Source organism: Aspergillus puulaauensis, chromosome 4, assembly GCF_016861865.1.
Source record: "Aspergillus puulaauensis MK2 DNA, chromosome 4, nearly complete sequence".
In the NCBI taxonomy this organism is placed as follows: Eukaryota; Fungi; Ascomycota; class Eurotiomycetes; order Eurotiales; family Aspergillaceae; genus Aspergillus; species Aspergillus puulaauensis.
Genome location: NC_054860.1, coordinates 2,462,531 through 2,479,083, shown reverse-complemented (window position 1 = coordinate 2,479,083; position 16,553 = coordinate 2,462,531). Strand labels below are relative to the sequence as shown.

The 16,553-nt window shown below is 50.4% G+C and overlaps 7 protein-coding genes across 7 annotated transcripts; 4 read left to right on the top strand and 3 right to left on the bottom strand.

The window, feature by feature from the left end:
• Positions 1-9: 9 nt before the first annotated feature.
• On the bottom strand, positions 10-975 carry APUU_40992S (uncharacterized protein; the record flags this gene model as incomplete). Its single annotated transcript, XM_041704125.1, has 2 exons — positions 10-743; positions 840-975. 2 exons carry the CDS (start codon positions 973-975, stop codon positions 10-12), a joined length of 870 nt encoding a protein of 289 aa, XP_041556742.1.
• An 800-nt stretch (positions 976-1,775) lies between these two features.
• Positions 1,776-2,294, top strand: APUU_40991A (uncharacterized protein; the record flags this gene model as incomplete). The annotated part of the gene is made up of 1 exon (XM_041704124.1): positions 1,776-2,294. The coding sequence occupies one exon, from the start codon at positions 1,776-1,778 to the stop codon at positions 2,292-2,294; it is 519 nt and encodes a 172-aa protein (XP_041556741.1).
• A 960-nt stretch (positions 2,295-3,254) lies between these two features.
• On the top strand, positions 3,255-7,184 carry APUU_40990A (C2 domain protein; the record flags this gene model as incomplete). Its single annotated transcript, XM_041704123.1, has 5 exons — positions 3,255-3,575; positions 3,624-3,659; positions 3,717-4,091; positions 4,147-5,634; positions 5,688-7,184. 5 exons carry the CDS (start codon positions 3,255-3,257, stop codon positions 7,182-7,184), a joined length of 3,717 nt encoding a protein of 1,238 aa, XP_041556740.1.
• Positions 7,185-8,352: 1,168 nt separating this feature from the next.
• On the bottom strand, positions 8,353-9,525 carry APUU_40989S (uncharacterized protein; the record flags this gene model as incomplete). The annotated part of the gene is made up of 1 exon (XM_041704122.1): positions 8,353-9,525. The coding sequence occupies one exon, from the start codon at positions 9,523-9,525 to the stop codon at positions 8,353-8,355; it is 1,173 nt and encodes a 390-aa protein (XP_041556739.1).
• A 990-nt stretch (positions 9,526-10,515) lies between these two features.
• Positions 10,516-11,826, bottom strand: APUU_40988S (uncharacterized protein; the record flags this gene model as incomplete). The annotated part of the gene is made up of 1 exon (XM_041704121.1): positions 10,516-11,826. One exon carries the CDS (start codon positions 11,824-11,826, stop codon positions 10,516-10,518), a length of 1,311 nt encoding a protein of 436 aa, XP_041556738.1.
• A 659-nt stretch (positions 11,827-12,485) lies between these two features.
• APUU_40987A (DEAD/DEAH box helicase) lies at positions 12,486-14,171 on the top strand (the record flags this gene model as incomplete). Its single annotated transcript, XM_041704120.1, has 1 exon — positions 12,486-14,171. The coding sequence occupies one exon, from the start codon at positions 12,486-12,488 to the stop codon at positions 14,169-14,171; it is 1,686 nt and encodes a 561-aa protein (XP_041556737.1).
• A 401-nt stretch (positions 14,172-14,572) lies between these two features.
• Positions 14,573-16,317, top strand: APUU_40986A (putative DNA polymerase iota; the record flags this gene model as incomplete). The annotated part of the gene is made up of 2 exons (XM_041704119.1): positions 14,573-14,620; positions 14,668-16,317. 2 exons carry the CDS (start codon positions 14,573-14,575, stop codon positions 16,315-16,317), a joined length of 1,698 nt encoding a protein of 565 aa, XP_041556736.1.
• Between the last annotated feature and the right edge of the window lie 236 nt (positions 16,318-16,553).

The window sequence follows — 16,553 nt, the reverse complement described above, 5'->3', positions numbered from 1 at the left end:
TGAAGGCCGTTACCATCCCTGATTCCACCAAGAGCCCATCCCAAACAAAAAGAGAACAATACTGCCATCGCGAATAAAGTCTCGTAGCAGCTGAATATAAAGAAATGGCCCAGGTGGCCCACCATTCTTCATAATGATCCTCGCCCCGCTCAACACGAGCTCTCCCGTCGTAAAGAAAAGGAACGGGTTCCGTGCCGTGGCTGGAGGTGGCGGTTGTTTGCCGTACGTTGCAACGGACGAACTGGCTAGAAAAACAATGTAGACTCCAAGCACCACCGAAAACAGAATGTGAAGAACCTTCCAGGTCAGGGTAGCCTTCTTTTGCTCCTCAGACGGTGGCTGGGTCGCAGAGCCAAGCACGTCCGCCATCCACGGCGGAAGACCAAGTGAAGATGCAAGTCCCGGAGGGATACCACCTGGAGCATCTCCGCCAGCATCCCCACCGGGATTGGCACCTTGAGCGGCACCAGGCATTCCGCCCATGAGAGAGTTCAAGAGTTTCAAGGTCGGGTCTTCTTCTTCGCCGCCCTCCTGTTGAGAGGGGTCTGGTTGGCGGAGGAGGGCACGGAGAGCTTCTTGCTGTTCGCGGAACGCATCTGGAGTTGCATCTACGACACTCGGCTGTGGTGGTGCTTGACTAGATGTTTGTTGTGCTTGTTGCGGCGTTGGTCGTGGTTCGGGGCTTGGAGAGGGGGCAGCAGCAGGGGGCTGTGGGGAAGGAGACGGTGATGCATCATCGCGATCTGTGCAGAATACCAATTAGTTTATATGCCTCGCGGATCAACTGTAGTAACAGGGTTTCCAAGGGAGGCCAAGAGGAGTCAACCTGCGAGTCGTACCTTTTGAGGGTGTTCGTCCGCTCAAGTTTGTGATTTTGTCTAAACGAGACGCTCCTCCCTCCTTTATCTTGGCCTCGCGGCGTTCGCGCCGTAATCGGGCTGCTCGTTGAGCAGGGGATTCGTCGGTTGAAGACATCTGGAAACCGGTGATGGATTGGAGACTTCAATGACGTTGTGCCGTGTTCAACTCGATCCGCGTTCAAGGGCGATGCACGGTTAGAGAAGGAATAATGAAAGACAGGCAATATGAGTTAATTCAGAATCGGGATTATTCCCCAGAGACTTCGGTTCCGGGGTCTGTGTGTTGTTGATATATCCCGAGTGGAATTTGATGTTGGCGTTGATGGTGGAAGGTGTGAATTTCGCGGATCATTTGGCTGATGGTGGCTGGCTAAATCAGGTTAGCGTCTATATCTACTTATCTATACTCTTCTCAGTCTCTCACAGCACTCAAGCATAACAAAAATGGAGGAAACTGTTCCATTATTTCTGATGACGGTTCTGACTGGTATGATATAACAATTGCTCAAAATCCCAGACAACTTTACCGTATCGCTTGCTGGCTTTCTGGTCTCCAGCGGCTGCGGGAGGCTACCCCTCGAAAATGCCGTAAATGTTAAGTGAGCCCTCTAATCTCCACAGTATAAAACACCAGTATTCTCGCAATCTATGGGTCTAATCCTGTTTTAGCCCTGAACCCTGGAGATTCTTTAAATTGAGAAGATGGTGCTGTGTGGCATTGGCCAAGGGTCCATAACCGCCGCAGATCCGATCACTTTTTCCTAACTAGCGCATCTAGTGCGCCCGGTTCAAATACGTATAATGATGACCACTGCGTGTTTCCTTCTTTTTCTTCTCTTGACAGTCTGTTTTCTATTTTTAATTTTAATTTTTTGTTACCTGTTTCAAGGTATCGCCTCTACTACCTCTGCCAAGATGACGCCCACCCGTGGGGAATATACCTTGTCCGAGTATATCCTTCAATGGCTTCTCGGTCCTGGTTGGCATTGGATACTCTTCTTCGTATATGCAGCCTGGTGGGCCCAATTACAAGATGCTCGACTCTCCGAACACAGGCAAGGAGAGAAAAGACCTACGATTGACTGGCTCAGAAGGAGAGGGTCTCTTCGCTCAGTCAAAGATGCTCAGAATTTGCTCATTTTTCATGTCATCCTTCTTGTCCTAGAACCGGTCGAAGGACATTGGATTCTAACATCCTGGTATCGCACATTCTCGGCTATCTACTGGATGCAAGTTCCTGAAAACTATACATGGGGTGACACTCTTGTCAAATATTGGTGCAATTTTCTCTTCCCCGTCGGCCTATTATTCTGGTCCCTGGTGGGCATTGATCTGATGCTACTTACCTGGGCGCATGTACAAGAGTTAAGGGTTTTGACACCACTGGTTGAAACTCGAGATTTAGGGGAAGAAAAAGCCAGGAACGAAGAGTAAAGGGAGCGCTGCAGGGCAATACGGTGTATCTGCCAGGCCAATGGAAAGATAGCCCCACGCTCCTGCTAGGTATTGGGGATGCAGAAGCACGGAGTATAGAAAGGGAAGCCATGTACTAGCGTCAAGATTATATTATCGCAATTAGAACTTATAATACAGCAGTTTTGACCATTCTATTGCTAAATGAGAACAATCGGGAGCAAGTATATTCTGATGGGTCCTGTAGTATGACATCTGATGACGAAACCGTCAATTGAATGGCTGCACCACATAGGACAGCATATTAATCCACATAATTCACAGGATCAATCAAAGCGAGGAGGTTAAACCCGTATATATTCCGTTTTTCTAAACAAGGCACTCCCTGAACTAACCTAAAGCAATGTTTCTCGGCTGACGACAGGGTGCGGACATACTCTGGTTCGGAAGTACTGGGTGGGTATGCGACGATGTCCTGATTCAATAAGACACAGCATCAACCCACACGAAAGCTAGATCACTTAGGCACCGACAATAAAAGACACAAGATCAACAAAACCACTGAAGCATTTTCCTGGTTCAATTCGGGAGAGAAAGCCTGGGAGAGGTCGAGATCAGACCTGGAGCAGGAGATCGCTGCGGTGGTGACATCATCCGCTTGGTTGGCTCCACCAACTCGCCCGGGCAGCTCGTCTCAGCGGTCCATCCACTGTCCATCGTACGCGCAGTGTCCAGGCCAATTCACCTTAGTGACGTAGTTCCTACTTACCATAGGGCTGATGACCTTTGAATCTTCAACATGTTCCTTTTTCACCATTCCTCTCTCTGCTTTCTATCGCATCTAAGCTTCGGCTGACCACCGACTCCGCCGAAACACTACCCAGCTCTGGAAGTTAGGACGCCCATTGAGCCTATCATTCTTTAGTACCTACCTCAGACGACCATTTACGACTTCAGGAACGAGATCACAGCCTGTTCACTATGCCTCCTCATCCGAAGGGGTCGGCCCAGTCCCCCAACCAGCACCGGGTTGGGGAGCATTGGAGCGGAGCCAACCCGGTGCCGACAATTGGGCGATTCATGGAACGCCTTCAAGAAGATCAGAGGGAACGTGAAGCCCATGAGCAAGCCATGGCTGCGAAGAGCCAGCAAGAACGGCCACAGGCGGAGGGTGCCATCCCTCATAGACCTCGCAAAGTAGGAAAGGGCAGAACGCGCGAGGTTACAGATCCGACGACTGGTAGGGATATTGAAGTTGAGGATTTGGATGAGACTGCTATGGAGCCCGTCAAGGACCCAACGGTAAATGTTGTCCCCTACATTGACACTTCCATTGCTAACTAGATGAAGTTGGTGGTGCCAAACGCCAACCTTGGAAAAGAGACAGTGAGTTACTCCTTCAGCCTGTTAACAACATGAATGACTGCTGATAATTTAATAAAGTCAGTGAAGACAGATGCGAACCAATCGCTCGCCGAATACAAGGAAAACCAAGATATTACAGCGCCCCCGGACCCCATCGCGGAGGGGACTACTTCAGACGTCCCAATCCATGGAGAGAGAACGAATGTTCTTTTCCACCCGACTCCAACAATATCCTTTAAGCCCATGTTCGAGAATCTGGAAAAGCGAGCGACTTCCCTGTGTATTGGTATCGTGTGTGGCATCATCGTCCTAGGCCGGACCTTTGGCGCCTCATATTGGGGTCTCATTCCTCTAGCTGCCTGTATTTCTAGTGGTGTGTGGCTATGGGTACAAGAAGTGATACGAAGTGGCAGGGAAATGGAATGGAGTAGTGAGCAATTAAGAGGGCAAATGGTAAGATTACTACTGGGTGACAATAGTTGACAATGCTAACGAGCGCGTCATGCAGGCAACAGCGAACCTATTGCCGGAATCTGTCGAATGGATGAACACATTCATGGGAATTATCTGGGGCTTGGTCAACCCAGACATGTTGGCACCGGTTGCTGATACGATTGAAGATATCATGCAAGCATCTTCGCCTGGCGTTATTGAAAATGTTCGCATTGCAGAGATTGACCAAGGGAATAACCCAATTCGACTGCTAAGTCTGCGCGCACTGCCGGACGATCATGTACAACAGTTGAAAGAAAATGCCCATCAGAACAACGTCGAAAACAAGGATGCCGAAGAAGCAGCCGCCATGGAGGAAGGCGGGAGTTTCTACAACTTCGAGGCTTCTTTCGCCTACCATGCAAAGCCCACCGGCCAGAGTGCTTCCGCCAAAGCTCGCAACATGCACATGCAGCTTGTTTTCTACCTCGGTGTCCGCGGTCTCTTTGGTGTGCCATTTCCGGTCTTCGTGGAACTTATTGAGATGGTAGGAACGATCCGTGGTAGACTTCAACTGGTCCCTGAAGCTCCCTTCGTCAAGGATCTCACGTTTAGTCTTGCTGGGATCCCCCATGTTCGAGCCGGCTGTATGCCGATGTTCAAAACAGGAGTCAATGTCTTGAACCTTCCTTTGATTTCCAACTTTGTCAATTATGCCATTGGTACTGCGTGCGGTATTTTTGCAGCCCCCAAGTCAATGACAATGGATCTCAGCATGATGGTAAAGGGTGACGACATTGTCAAAGATACACAGGCGCTCGGAATCATGTGGGTTCGGATCCATCGTGCTACGGGATTAAGCAAACAAGACCAGCGCGGTAGTTTTGGTGGTGGAAGTGACCCTTATATCAACCTTTCGTTCTCGAAATATGGAAAGCCGATGTATTGCACAAGGGTGATTTGCGATGATCTGAATCCAGTCTGGGAAGAGACAGCAGGGTTGCTCGTGAACTCCGAGCTCATCAAAGCGAATGAGAACCTCAGTGTTGAGCTCTGGGACTCGGATCGCCACACGGCAGATGATGTCGTCGGCAAAGTCGAGTTGCCCATTCGTGAAATGATCCAGCACCCGTGCCGTATGTACCAGCAAGTCTCAAAGCTCCAGGGCATGAATGAAGGAAGTGAGATGCCCGGAGAGCTGCACTGGGAAGTCGGCTTCTTTGGCAAACCGAAACTGAGAAACGAGCTGAGGACCGACGGTAAGATTAAGGATTTGCCCAAGAACCTCAAGAATGACCCCAAATTCGAGGATGATAAGGGTATCATCAGTACAGAAGAGGAGGAAGCCGTCACGCACACGCCGCCTGATCCTCTGTGGCCAAGTGGGATTTGCAGTATTGTCGTGCATCAGATCGTCAACCTGCAGCTTGCCAACGTCAAGGGCAGTAATGGCGATCGTCGGGGGAGGGAGTATGAACCAGCCAGGCCTTCTGGAGAGAACACTGAGGAGCAAGGTAATGATTTGCCAACCAGCTATTGCAAGATCATTCTAAACGACGAACTTGTAAGTCATTCCTATTATTTATTACATATTCCTCACCTAACGCTTTATCACAGATCTATCGTACACGAGCAAAAGCCTTGAGCTCAAAGCCCATCTTCAACGCCGGAACAGAGAGATTCGTGCGTGATTGGCGCTCAGCCGTTGTCACGGTGGTTGTCAGGGACCAGAGATACAGAGAGCACGACCCAATTCTAGGTCTCGTCCCTCTCAAGCTTTCTGATCTCTTCCAGACTAGCTCCCAGGTCACTAGATGGTATCCTCTAGATGGAGGAATTGGCTTCGGCCGGGTGCGCATTTCGCTTCTTTTCAGACATGTCGAAACTAAGCTTCCTCCAAATATGCTCGGATGGGACGTTGGGACGTTCAAATTCACGTCCAACAATATCACTGCACAAGGCCTTAACCACCGAACTAAGATCCGCTTGCGAACAGGAGGTAGCAGCGGGAAGATCCCACGACACGTATGCACCGTCAACGGGGATAGCTCCTCCTTCGACCTCTCCCAGCTTGATGTCCGTCTTCCTGTTAAGCATCGTTACCGATCCCCTGTCATTTTTGAATTCCTCACCCAAGGCAAGCATGGCACCACCGGATACGCTATCCTCTGGCTCCAGCACCTCATCGACAACGGAGATTTACCCGTAGACATCCCAATCTGGCAAACGAAGAACGGAAAACGCCTCACGCAGAACTACATCACCGAGGACAACCTGGAGAACAAGCGCAACCCGGGCCTTGAAGACGTCCAGGAAATTGGCCGCCTCCGGTTCCACTGCACTTTCACGCCAGGCATTGACGAATCTCACGAACACTTCGTCGTCGACAACCACACCCGCGAGACTTTCGAAACATGGGAAGCTTGCATCGCCGAGGGTGTCCGTCCCCGGAGCATCGAGGCCGAAATCCCCGAGCGCACAGAGCAAATGCACGAGCAATCCCTCCTTCAAGGCCGCGACATTCTCAAGGTCGCTGATCCCAAGGAACGCCGCCGCTGGATCGACAAAGAGGGTCAAGACTGGAGTGGTGCATTCGGCCAAGATCCTCTTGTTCAGATCAAAGCCGATGAACAGAACCAGGCCAGGAGAGGACCGGGCCAACAAGGGACAGTCATGCACCTCCCTGACGATGACGAAGGTTCTGATATCAGTGACTCCTCCAACGAGCGAGAACACGAACCTGGACACGGACACGGACAGGGACAGAATCCCGAATACGAGGCGCATCAAGGCCCAAACGGCACAGACGGCACGATTGGAGGCATCCCGAAGACCAACAACACGACCTCCCGCCCTAGCACCGGCGACAGCAAGAGCACCGGTCCCAGCCAGACGTCCACGATGGAGACAGCATCAAACTCCACAAAATCCTCCAAAAAGGCTGCCAAACGCAGCGAGCAGCGTCATCAACGCGGGATAATGCAGTGGAAGCCAGCCCGTAACGCGTCCTTTGCGAAGGACGAGGCCAAGTTTGCGTTGAAGAAGGTCAAGCAAAAATTCAGCGGGGATCTGGCTGGCAGAGAGCCTGATATTGAGACTGAGACAGGGAACTAAGCCTATCTCAACCAAGTACCTTATTTCATTTGTTGTGCAATGATTTTGAGATGATGTCGTTCATGATTTATTAGCAACTGTCTACTGTGTATGATATCAGTTGGTTCTTTATGGTAGCATTTTTGCCTAATTGGTAAAGCCGCTTGAATGAATAACGAGGCTTCACATGAATTATAACAGTTACACAAACATTGAACTTCACAACTTTCCATCGGGGCTTCATCTGGAGATGTCGTAATGCAGTAATAGGTAGTAGGTATACCTCACCGCTCCCAATACCATCTCATCTGATCACATCATCCTCGTGTCAGTAACAGTATGAACCGGAAATGCGGCTCCCTCAACTGATGAAAGTTTGTACCTTTTCTAAATTAGATCCCGAGGAAGCCTCCCATCCAATGATAACACCTCTCCCCTTCTACTTTAAGTCGACACATCGAAGAAGTTCTGAACAAACCTTGGAAGGAAGCGAAACAAGTGGATCTGCAAAAGATTCTTCCATCGGCACAGATCAGCATCGTAAATAATCGTATTCGTGTTCGATTTGGCTTAAGGTTTGGGTTTCGCGTGGGGAGGCGACCTCGTATCCAAATTCCAAGGTTTCGGCACGGCGACGTGGTCACGACAAATGCCGTACTACTTCGGGCTTAACTACGTACAAACTCGGGCTTACATGCATATCTTGTTCGTGCTTGATTTGCGTGGATGAGAAAGTTAAGTACGGAGTATGGTATATGAAGTAGTGATGGAGAAAATTGGTTTGGATTCGTATTCATGCATGGTACAGTATGAACTATGAAAAGATCTGCAGGAGCTTACGTTGTACCAGACAACGGTTGGGCTTGCAGTTGGTGGAACAGAAAATTGAGATAGTGGCGTGGAATAATGAGGAGTACCCGAATAAATGTGTATGTGTAGAAAATAATTAGAAAGTATATATAAGAATAGAAAGAAGTATGGAGGTAAATAAGGCCGACGTAAGACGACGATCTATAAATAAATAGTGCGCCAGCTCATCCATATGTATCGGTTGAGCGGCTCGAGTAATCGAGTCCCGTGCCATCATCTGGCAATGCTGATAATGCCAATGCGTCTATGATGCATAAATCGTAAGCGGAAATGCGAAGCTGATGCATGAAATAATAATAATAAATAAGTGCCCCGCCAGCTAGTAGTTAATGGGGTGGACCGGGGAAAGGGCGGTGTTGCTTTCTGATGCGTCACTCGGAGCGAGGGAGATTGGGGTCGTCAATTGTGATGGTTGGGATGTGGGTCGAACCGTAGCCACGTTGAGGGAAAGGATGTCAGGTTCCTTTGTGGGATACTCGGGATCTTGCTCTGATTCCGATGGAGTGGATAGTTGAGTATTTGATGTAGACAATTGTGAAGAAACTGGGGTACTGCCGGCTTCGTCTAGCGGTCCCAGAGTCCACTTCCATTCGCGACGGCGCTTGAGGCGGCCTTGTAGAGGCGTTTGAGGTGTTGACGAGTTTACTGAGGTATATGGGTCCTCCAAGCCATCTCTGAGGGCGGCTGCGCGAACTTGTCGTTCATTGCTGCGATACTTTCGCTTCTTTTTCTTCTTGTCTGCGGCTGGCTCGGAAGGATTGGCCTCGTCGTCCGAAGGTGTAGTATCCGACGAAACTAGGCTGGAACTAGAGTAATCCGAGTCATCGTCGGAGCCTGTTTCACAGGACTCAGCTTCCGAATCGGAGACTATATCTGAATGGCGCGCCGTGTACTTGACGGTCTTGATTTCCTCCTCTAACGGGTAACGATAGTTTACTTGCTTCTTGGCCGGGAAGAATACTCGGCGTGATGATGAAGAGCCATTAGGACCGTTCGGGGCCGCTTGGCTCGGCCGTCGCTCCAAGCGTGAGTTGCGAAGGATACTCTTTACGCCGAGTGGTAGCTGGTAGGGGTTGCTGGAAGTATACGGTGACGACGGTTTGGAGAAGCGATTGCTGGTGGACCTAGACGGGGAGACGGTTGCCGAAGGCGGATATGCAACATCGTAGGCATTCTTGAAGGTGTTGTGAACAGTGGGAGATGCTGTGGCACCAGCGGCCAGGGAGAGTGATAAGCCCGTTGTCGAACGGCCAAATGTGACAGGAAGCGACGAGGTTTGTAGGGTGAGTTTTGGCCTTGAGAGCGTTGGGGGTCGATTTGTCGCACTTGATGTGAGGCCGCAAGCCATGCTGGAATGTGATACTGTAGAATGTTGTGAAGGGGGGCCAGGAGACATGGTTGAATGCGAAGCAGGTACCTCTACTCCGGACGAGTTCGAAGTGGGAGTCGGGGGACGATGCGAGGCCGGAGGGGGCATTTGGGTTGCGAGCATGGCGGAGGGCGGCACAAACAACGGTGTGAGAGATGCGCTGCAGCGAGCAGCAGGGATAGTAATATTACGATTAAGATGTTTGAGAGCACAAGGATGAGATTCGCGAGTTGATGCTGACGCAGAGATGTGACAGAGGGCAGGATTGGCGCAGCAGTGAGAAGACGAGAGTCGACGATGGCAGTGCGCCCCGCATGTGAGCGCTTAGAAGAGAGCGCAGAGTGGCTGGGAGGGAGAGCAGAGCAGACCCAGCGACCATATATGAAACCAAGAGAACCGGTCGGGTCGAGTAGTGGCGGAAAATCAAGGAAGCGAAGAAAAAGCGATTGAGCGAGAGACGAGAAAAATAATAATAAAAAAAATGAGAAGACGAGGACGAGGACACTTTTGGGCGCCTGCGAAAACGAGGATTTTCCCGATTTAGAAGAGGATGACGCCGCTGCGGAGTCGACACGACATCGGTATACGATTAGGCGGGAAAAAATAGAAATAAAATATTACAACACTTAAAAAACAAATGGAAAAACGAAGGGACGAGAAGAAACGCAACTCGCAGGCAAAAACATTCCCACGGAACCCAACGTGAAGATCAGAAATGTTCGCCTCCCGTCTATAAATGAGGACGATCGCAAAATGTGGCAGTTCTAATTATAGCAGAGGCCTAGACTATACAGCTCGTATTATATGCACTATCGCCTCCACCGAATCTATTATTTGCTATAATAAGCCCTGTTATACGCTGCACCTGCTCCATTCTCACTAGGCTGATCGAATTTTCATCACCTGAAGACAGAAGAACAGAGAATGGGAGAATCGTCGAATATGTATTAGGATTGTGCGCATACCGAACTCGCCATGTCATGATTGTCATCCCTCTTCCCCAGAGTGGAGATAGTCGTGACTATCACGCCCATCCCCCGCTAATCCCTCCCATCATCTTCTTCAGGCTTGCTCCTCACCACTCGCTGTATGACTATGCGGGCTGAGGTCATTCTAGAGGTTATATGCAGGCGGGGGTTCTTTCACCTTACTATACCCTGGTAGCTCCTCACCCCCAGGCTCCCCGATTTCCCCAAGCTCTCCAAGTCCTCCAAGTCCTTCAAGCCCAGCAGGCTCTGCAACTTCCCCTGACGCCGGCAATATCTTCACTGAATGTGAGGAGCTCAGGGAAAAATCCTCTCCCGCTACACTCCCATCCAACTCCCAGCGTAGCGAGTTCGTGCGGGAAATATTGTATGTACGAAAATCCGGGTGCAGGTTGCTTTGGGCCGTATTTACCATCAGCATCTCGCCGATATTAAGAGGTACGGATTCAGTCTCGATGCCAGGAATAATTGAAATAGTACGTCCTGGAGGGCCGAGTGAGCTAACGGAGCCGAGTGGAATGAGATTCCTCCCTGGTGTGGTTCTCGAGTCGGTGTATCTTTCGGCGCGCGCGGTTGTGCTTGCTTTGACTTTCAGCCGGAATGCCCTGAAGAAGATTTCCTGTGGGACACCATGGACAATCTCGCTTGTGCATTGAAAATTTGGAACGATGGTGATGGAGATTGGGATAGTATTGCCATTGCCAACTTGCAGGGTACTGGGAAGAGAAAGAATAACCTTGAACGTGAATCTGGGAACCTTGGAAGAATTCAGGGATTGCCTCAGATTCTGGCTAAAACTGAGATCGCCGACACCTGGAATGAGTCGGTACGTACTGATACTACACTGCCTGGTCGATGTCTTCATGCTGAAATCCGCAATAGGCGCGCCTGGATTGACGTTCCGGAGGTCGAATGTCGCCTTAGCAGTAAGGGTGTCCCGTACATTTCTGCCATTGCACTGATGTAAGAGGTCCAGTCGTGCCTCAACATAGTAGTTTATAGAGGCTGCGCCGCCTTCGCCTGTCCAGATAGATTCTCCGTTGAAATGGAAGGTCCCCGGCGGAGGGAAAGGCGTTTCAAGCGTACCACCTGGTGCAGGATAGTGCTTCTGTTGTGACGGGCTTCGAATGTCTGAGACTAAAGCGGGAATCGTCATGGCGAATGGCCACGATCCACCCTCGCCAGACCGGGGAATGTGTACTGGAGCACCAGCGAGCAAGACATAGGAGACAGGCGGACCCAGACAATCGAGCGAAACCTTGGTGTCCGAAACCTTGGAGGTAGACCGCCCATGGAGAGTGACGGTTAGGTTTGCTTCTGGAGCGACAGTCGCTAGGGTGCGACAGACTCGACCGCTAATCGTGTCGCCGGGCTTGTACGGTTTGCCGAGGGGATCGCGATCTAGCACGATCCTGAGAGATGGCCCAGCGACAGACATATTTCATTATGTGCTTTCTGCTGCTGTTGCAGATCGGCGAAAGGAGCCTGGGTCTAATGTCGCATTAATATATCCTAGAGAAACCAGGGCCAACAACACAGCCCCGGGCGCTCAGATATGGGGGCCACCTTCACCATCACGGCTCAGGAGGCTGAGGAGGTCGGCTGCGCGCACATGTGATGTTGTTGATTGGTTGTCGGGTGCACCTCATCCGTACTCTGTAGTCTGTACGGAATAGATAGCGCAGTTATTAGATGGCTAGGACACTAAAAACGCACCGTTCATGTTTTCCATTACCATTGCGCGATGGAGGAAATTGGGCCTCCGTCTTCTGCAGCAGATCTATGCAAGTCACATGACCCGTAAACACCAAAGAAAGTGCTTGGCAGCGAAGAAATCTCTGTCTTCCATCGATGTCAACAAAGATTTTTTTTTTTGGAACAACAAAGTCAGACGCAGTTGAAAGGACACTAACTCACTTGCTGATACCGGCGCTCTAGTGGATTGATAAATTGGTCGTCTTCCGCCATTTCTTCTATTCTCCGTGGGATTAACAGAAACCCCTTAACCAATTTCAGTTACACTACCTAGATTGGTGTCTAGACCCAGAAATCTACAACTATCACTCCAACTGCAGAACCTGCAAAGCCTCGAGTATCATGCAGAGCTCCACTGATGGCCTCCAGCCATACGCCTCCATGGCAGGAAAGCTGGACTCAAAACTTCTCAAAGCCCTTGATGTTATGGGATTCGAATCCATGACGCCTGTCCAGCAGCGTATTCTAACCGAACTCCCGGACTGGCGCAGCGACTGCCTTGTACAGGCGAAAACAGGGACTGGCAAAACCCTTGCATTTCTGCTACCTGCATTGCACTCTTTACTACAGGGGCGTTCAGCAGCACCGCATGGCCAAGTTGCCATTTTGATTATCACGCCGACGCGAGAGCTCGCCCAGCAGATTGCAAAATCGTGCGATCAGCTCACCTCACAGCTTGCGAAGCCTCTTGAGTGCCATATCGCAGTTGGTGGGACGGCTCGGGCATCCGCCCATTCGCGCTTCATGAAAGGAGCGCCGTCGATCCTGGTCGCAACACCGGGACGACTAAAGGACTACCTATCCGATCCTAATACAGCGCAGAAATTGTGCAATATCCAGACTTTGGTGTTGGATGAAGCTGACAGGATGCTCGAGACGGGCTTTCTAGCTGACGTGAAGGAAATTCTGAAGCTTATCCCACCCAAGAGCACTGGCTGGCAAGGTATGTGCTTCTCAGCCACTGTTCCACCCAAAGTCAAGGATGTGGTTAGTGTTGTGTTGAAGCCAGGCTACAGTAATATTTCAACCATTGAGCAACATGAAGCGCCTACGCATGAGCGAGTTCCCCAGTACCATGTGGTCATACCGTCTGTGGTGGACACATTTACTACACTCACCTCGCTTCTTAAGATTGAAATCAAGAACAGCTCGAAGATCATTGTCTTCGGTGTTACTGCCAACATGGTTGCTCTTTTTGCCAACGTATTTTCTAAGGGATTGACTCCTTTGAAGGTGTTTGAGATTCACTCCAGACTCAACCAAGCCGCTCGCACAAGAACGACAACCCAATTCAAAGAAGCAGATTCGGGAATCCTTTTCGCCTCCGATGTTATCGGCCGCGGAATGGACTTTCCTAATGTCGACCTAGTCATCCAGATCGGCCTGCCATCAAACGCCGAACAATACGTACATCGTGTTGGCCGTACTGGCCGTGCAGGAAATGAGGGCCGCGCAGTCATCCTTCTCACAGAATCCGAATCTTTTTTCATGAAGAACAACCGCCACCTACCCATAAAACCCCACCCCGAGACCGATGCGATCAATGCAGGTGCGTCTTCATGCACTGAAGCTGTAATAAAGGCCATGTACAGCATTGAAGAAACCACAAAGCAACGCGCCTACTCTTCTTATATAGGCTTTTTCGCTGGATCAGGTCTAATGAAGCAGCTCCGTCTTGACAAGCCTGGCATTGTGCAGCTCGCAAACAACCTGGCGATGCAGGGCATGGGGTGCCCTGAGCCTCCACCTATGGACAAGAAGGTCGTTGGAAAGATGGGCCTGAAAGGTGTCCCTGGCTTCAACTACGCGAGCGGGGAGAGTTTGCGCCCTGCTAAACCGCGCGGTCCTCCCAGGCCCAAGTCTCGTGATGACAGCCCCTGGAAAGGCAAACCACGCACTGCTTTGAGTCCTTCAGCTGGCCGGGGAGGCAATCATGAAAGGGTCGAGAAGAACAGCGGACCGCGTTGGCGTGGTGGGCGCGGCGGGCGCGGTGGGCGAGGTGGACGCGGCGGACGTGGAGGGCAGTGAGGACAAGATTGGATTGACATTCTAGAGAGGCCAAAGTATCGGCACTATTCCTTGTCGTTAGATTTTTTATTTTATTTCCGAGAGTACCTCGCATTATACAGTAAATTCGATAGATACATAGATAGACATGGTTGCTACATACACATTGTAATATGCGCCTCCTTGTTACCCAACTATGTGCAATATAACCGCCAGGGATTAAGAGATAAAATTTCCGCTGTTTACAACACTGAGTGCGTTCTCTGCTGCTTAGTATTGTTGAGTTGTGGACATGTTCTTTTCTGTTTTGATGCCACAGCAGCTGTATATTACTAATACTCCGGACCATTTCCCCTCGAGTCTCTTGTCTTTCCTCCTCCATCTTCGCTCACAGGGTAAAATTATTTTTACGATATGAGTAAATGGCAACCGCTCCGTTGAGAGACGATCAGCGTATCGTAATCCACTTTGTCAGTCTTCCCAGTGTACCTTAGTCCCAGCGTTCTGACTTTGCCAGGATTACGACTGTTTCTACGCATCGGTATTTGAGGCCGAGCAGCCGATACTGAAATCGCTTCCACTGGCCGTCCAGCAAAAGCAGATCGTTGTCACCTGTAACTACGAGGCTCGGAGGCGAGGGCTACACAAGCTTCAGCTTATCAAAGAAGCAAAACAAATCTGCCCAGATGCCGTCATTGTCCTGGGAGAGGATCTCACTAAATTCCGAGACGTGTCCAAAGATCTCTACCTCTTTCTCCGGAGTTTTGTCTGGGGAGAGAGAGTCGAGAAGCTGGGTCTCGATGAGGTGTTTATGGATGTTACAGACATGATTACTTACAATGCAGCCTTATTGAACCATAGTGACCTGGCACACTCTTTTTTTCAGCTCAACCTTCAAGATCCCACTGTTGGCTTCGCCTTTGATGCCAGCAGAATATATGGCCCTACCTATCCCGATGGAGCTGGGGACATGACCGAACCTGACGCCTCACAGCCTTACTTGAAACTTCTTATTGCGTCTCATCTCGCTGGCTATCTTCGTAATCAACTAGAAGAGCAAAGGGGTTACACTGCCACTGCAGGTATCTCAACGTCCAAACTTCTTGCCAAAGTAGTGGGGACCGTTCATAAACCGGACAGTCAGACGACGCTACTTCCACCTTACGCTGCGACAAGAGAACATGGGGAAAGCAACGTGCTCAACTTCCTGGATTCGCGTGAAATACGAGCAATTCCCGGCATTGGTTCTAAACTATCTCGTAAAATCATGTCTTATATTGCAACTACGAACCACGATGTGGCCGAAGATAAAGTCACAATTCGCGACGTTCGCCTCTCTCCCGGCATGGGGCCTTCTCTCCTAGAAAAGATCCTAGGCGGGCCTGGGGCTCCTAGAGACATCGGAATGAAAGTGTGGGGCCTTCTTCATGGCGTAGATAATACGCAGGTTGGCGAAGCTCGAGATTTGCCAACCCAGATCAGCATCGAGAATTCATATGGCCATTTGGATAATTTCGAGACGGTTCGCAAAGAGATGGTATCGCTTGCGACCAGATTGGTCCGGCGGATGAGGACCGATTTGACAGAAAGCTACGATGACGCTGAAGCTCCGACTGGTAGCGCCTCCCAAATACCAAGGTCGGAAACGAAATTTCGATGGCTTGCTCGTCCGCGAACCCTCCGTTTGTCTACCCTACCACGGCCAGCGCCAGGCACAAACCATGCGCAGATGCGCGGCTACAGTCGCATATCGAACTCCGCGCCGCTCCCCCAGTATGTATTCAATCTCGACGAATCCGTAGACGCTTTGGGAGAACGACTCGTTCGAGAATCAGCAACATCTATGTTCCGTAAACTCCACCGAGAGAGGTCTGTTTGGAACCTGCGTGTTTTAAATCTCGCAGTGACGAACATGGTCGAAGTGGCGGGCGATAGGAAACATAATAGCGGCCGAGATATTGGTAAGATGTTTCTACAGCGGGAGACACAGCACGGGCACATTCCCCCGGAAACAGACGAGAATTTGACCATAGCGCCCGCGGCATCATGGGAGGACAGTGACGAGGAAGACACAGACATGCCCTGTATACCGTGTCCAATTTGTGGAGCCAGGATACCCCATTTTGCACTTGTTGCGCACGAATTATACCACTCGAGTTGTGAATAATGATTGATAATACAAATAAAGTCCAATATTAGCAAAGTTTCAGCTGAGTGCAAGCACAGCCCGGCATAAGCAGCAGCACTATAAATCCGGTTGTTTTGTTGGTGTTTCCCTAGGCGCCGGCGCAATGGGCGGCCAATCCTTGGCTGTCCTCTCTCCCACCTCCAGACTTCCCTCCCTCTTTTTTGTTCTTATCTCCTCTTCCCCAGCCCTCCTGTTCCCTCTTTTTGTTGTTCATC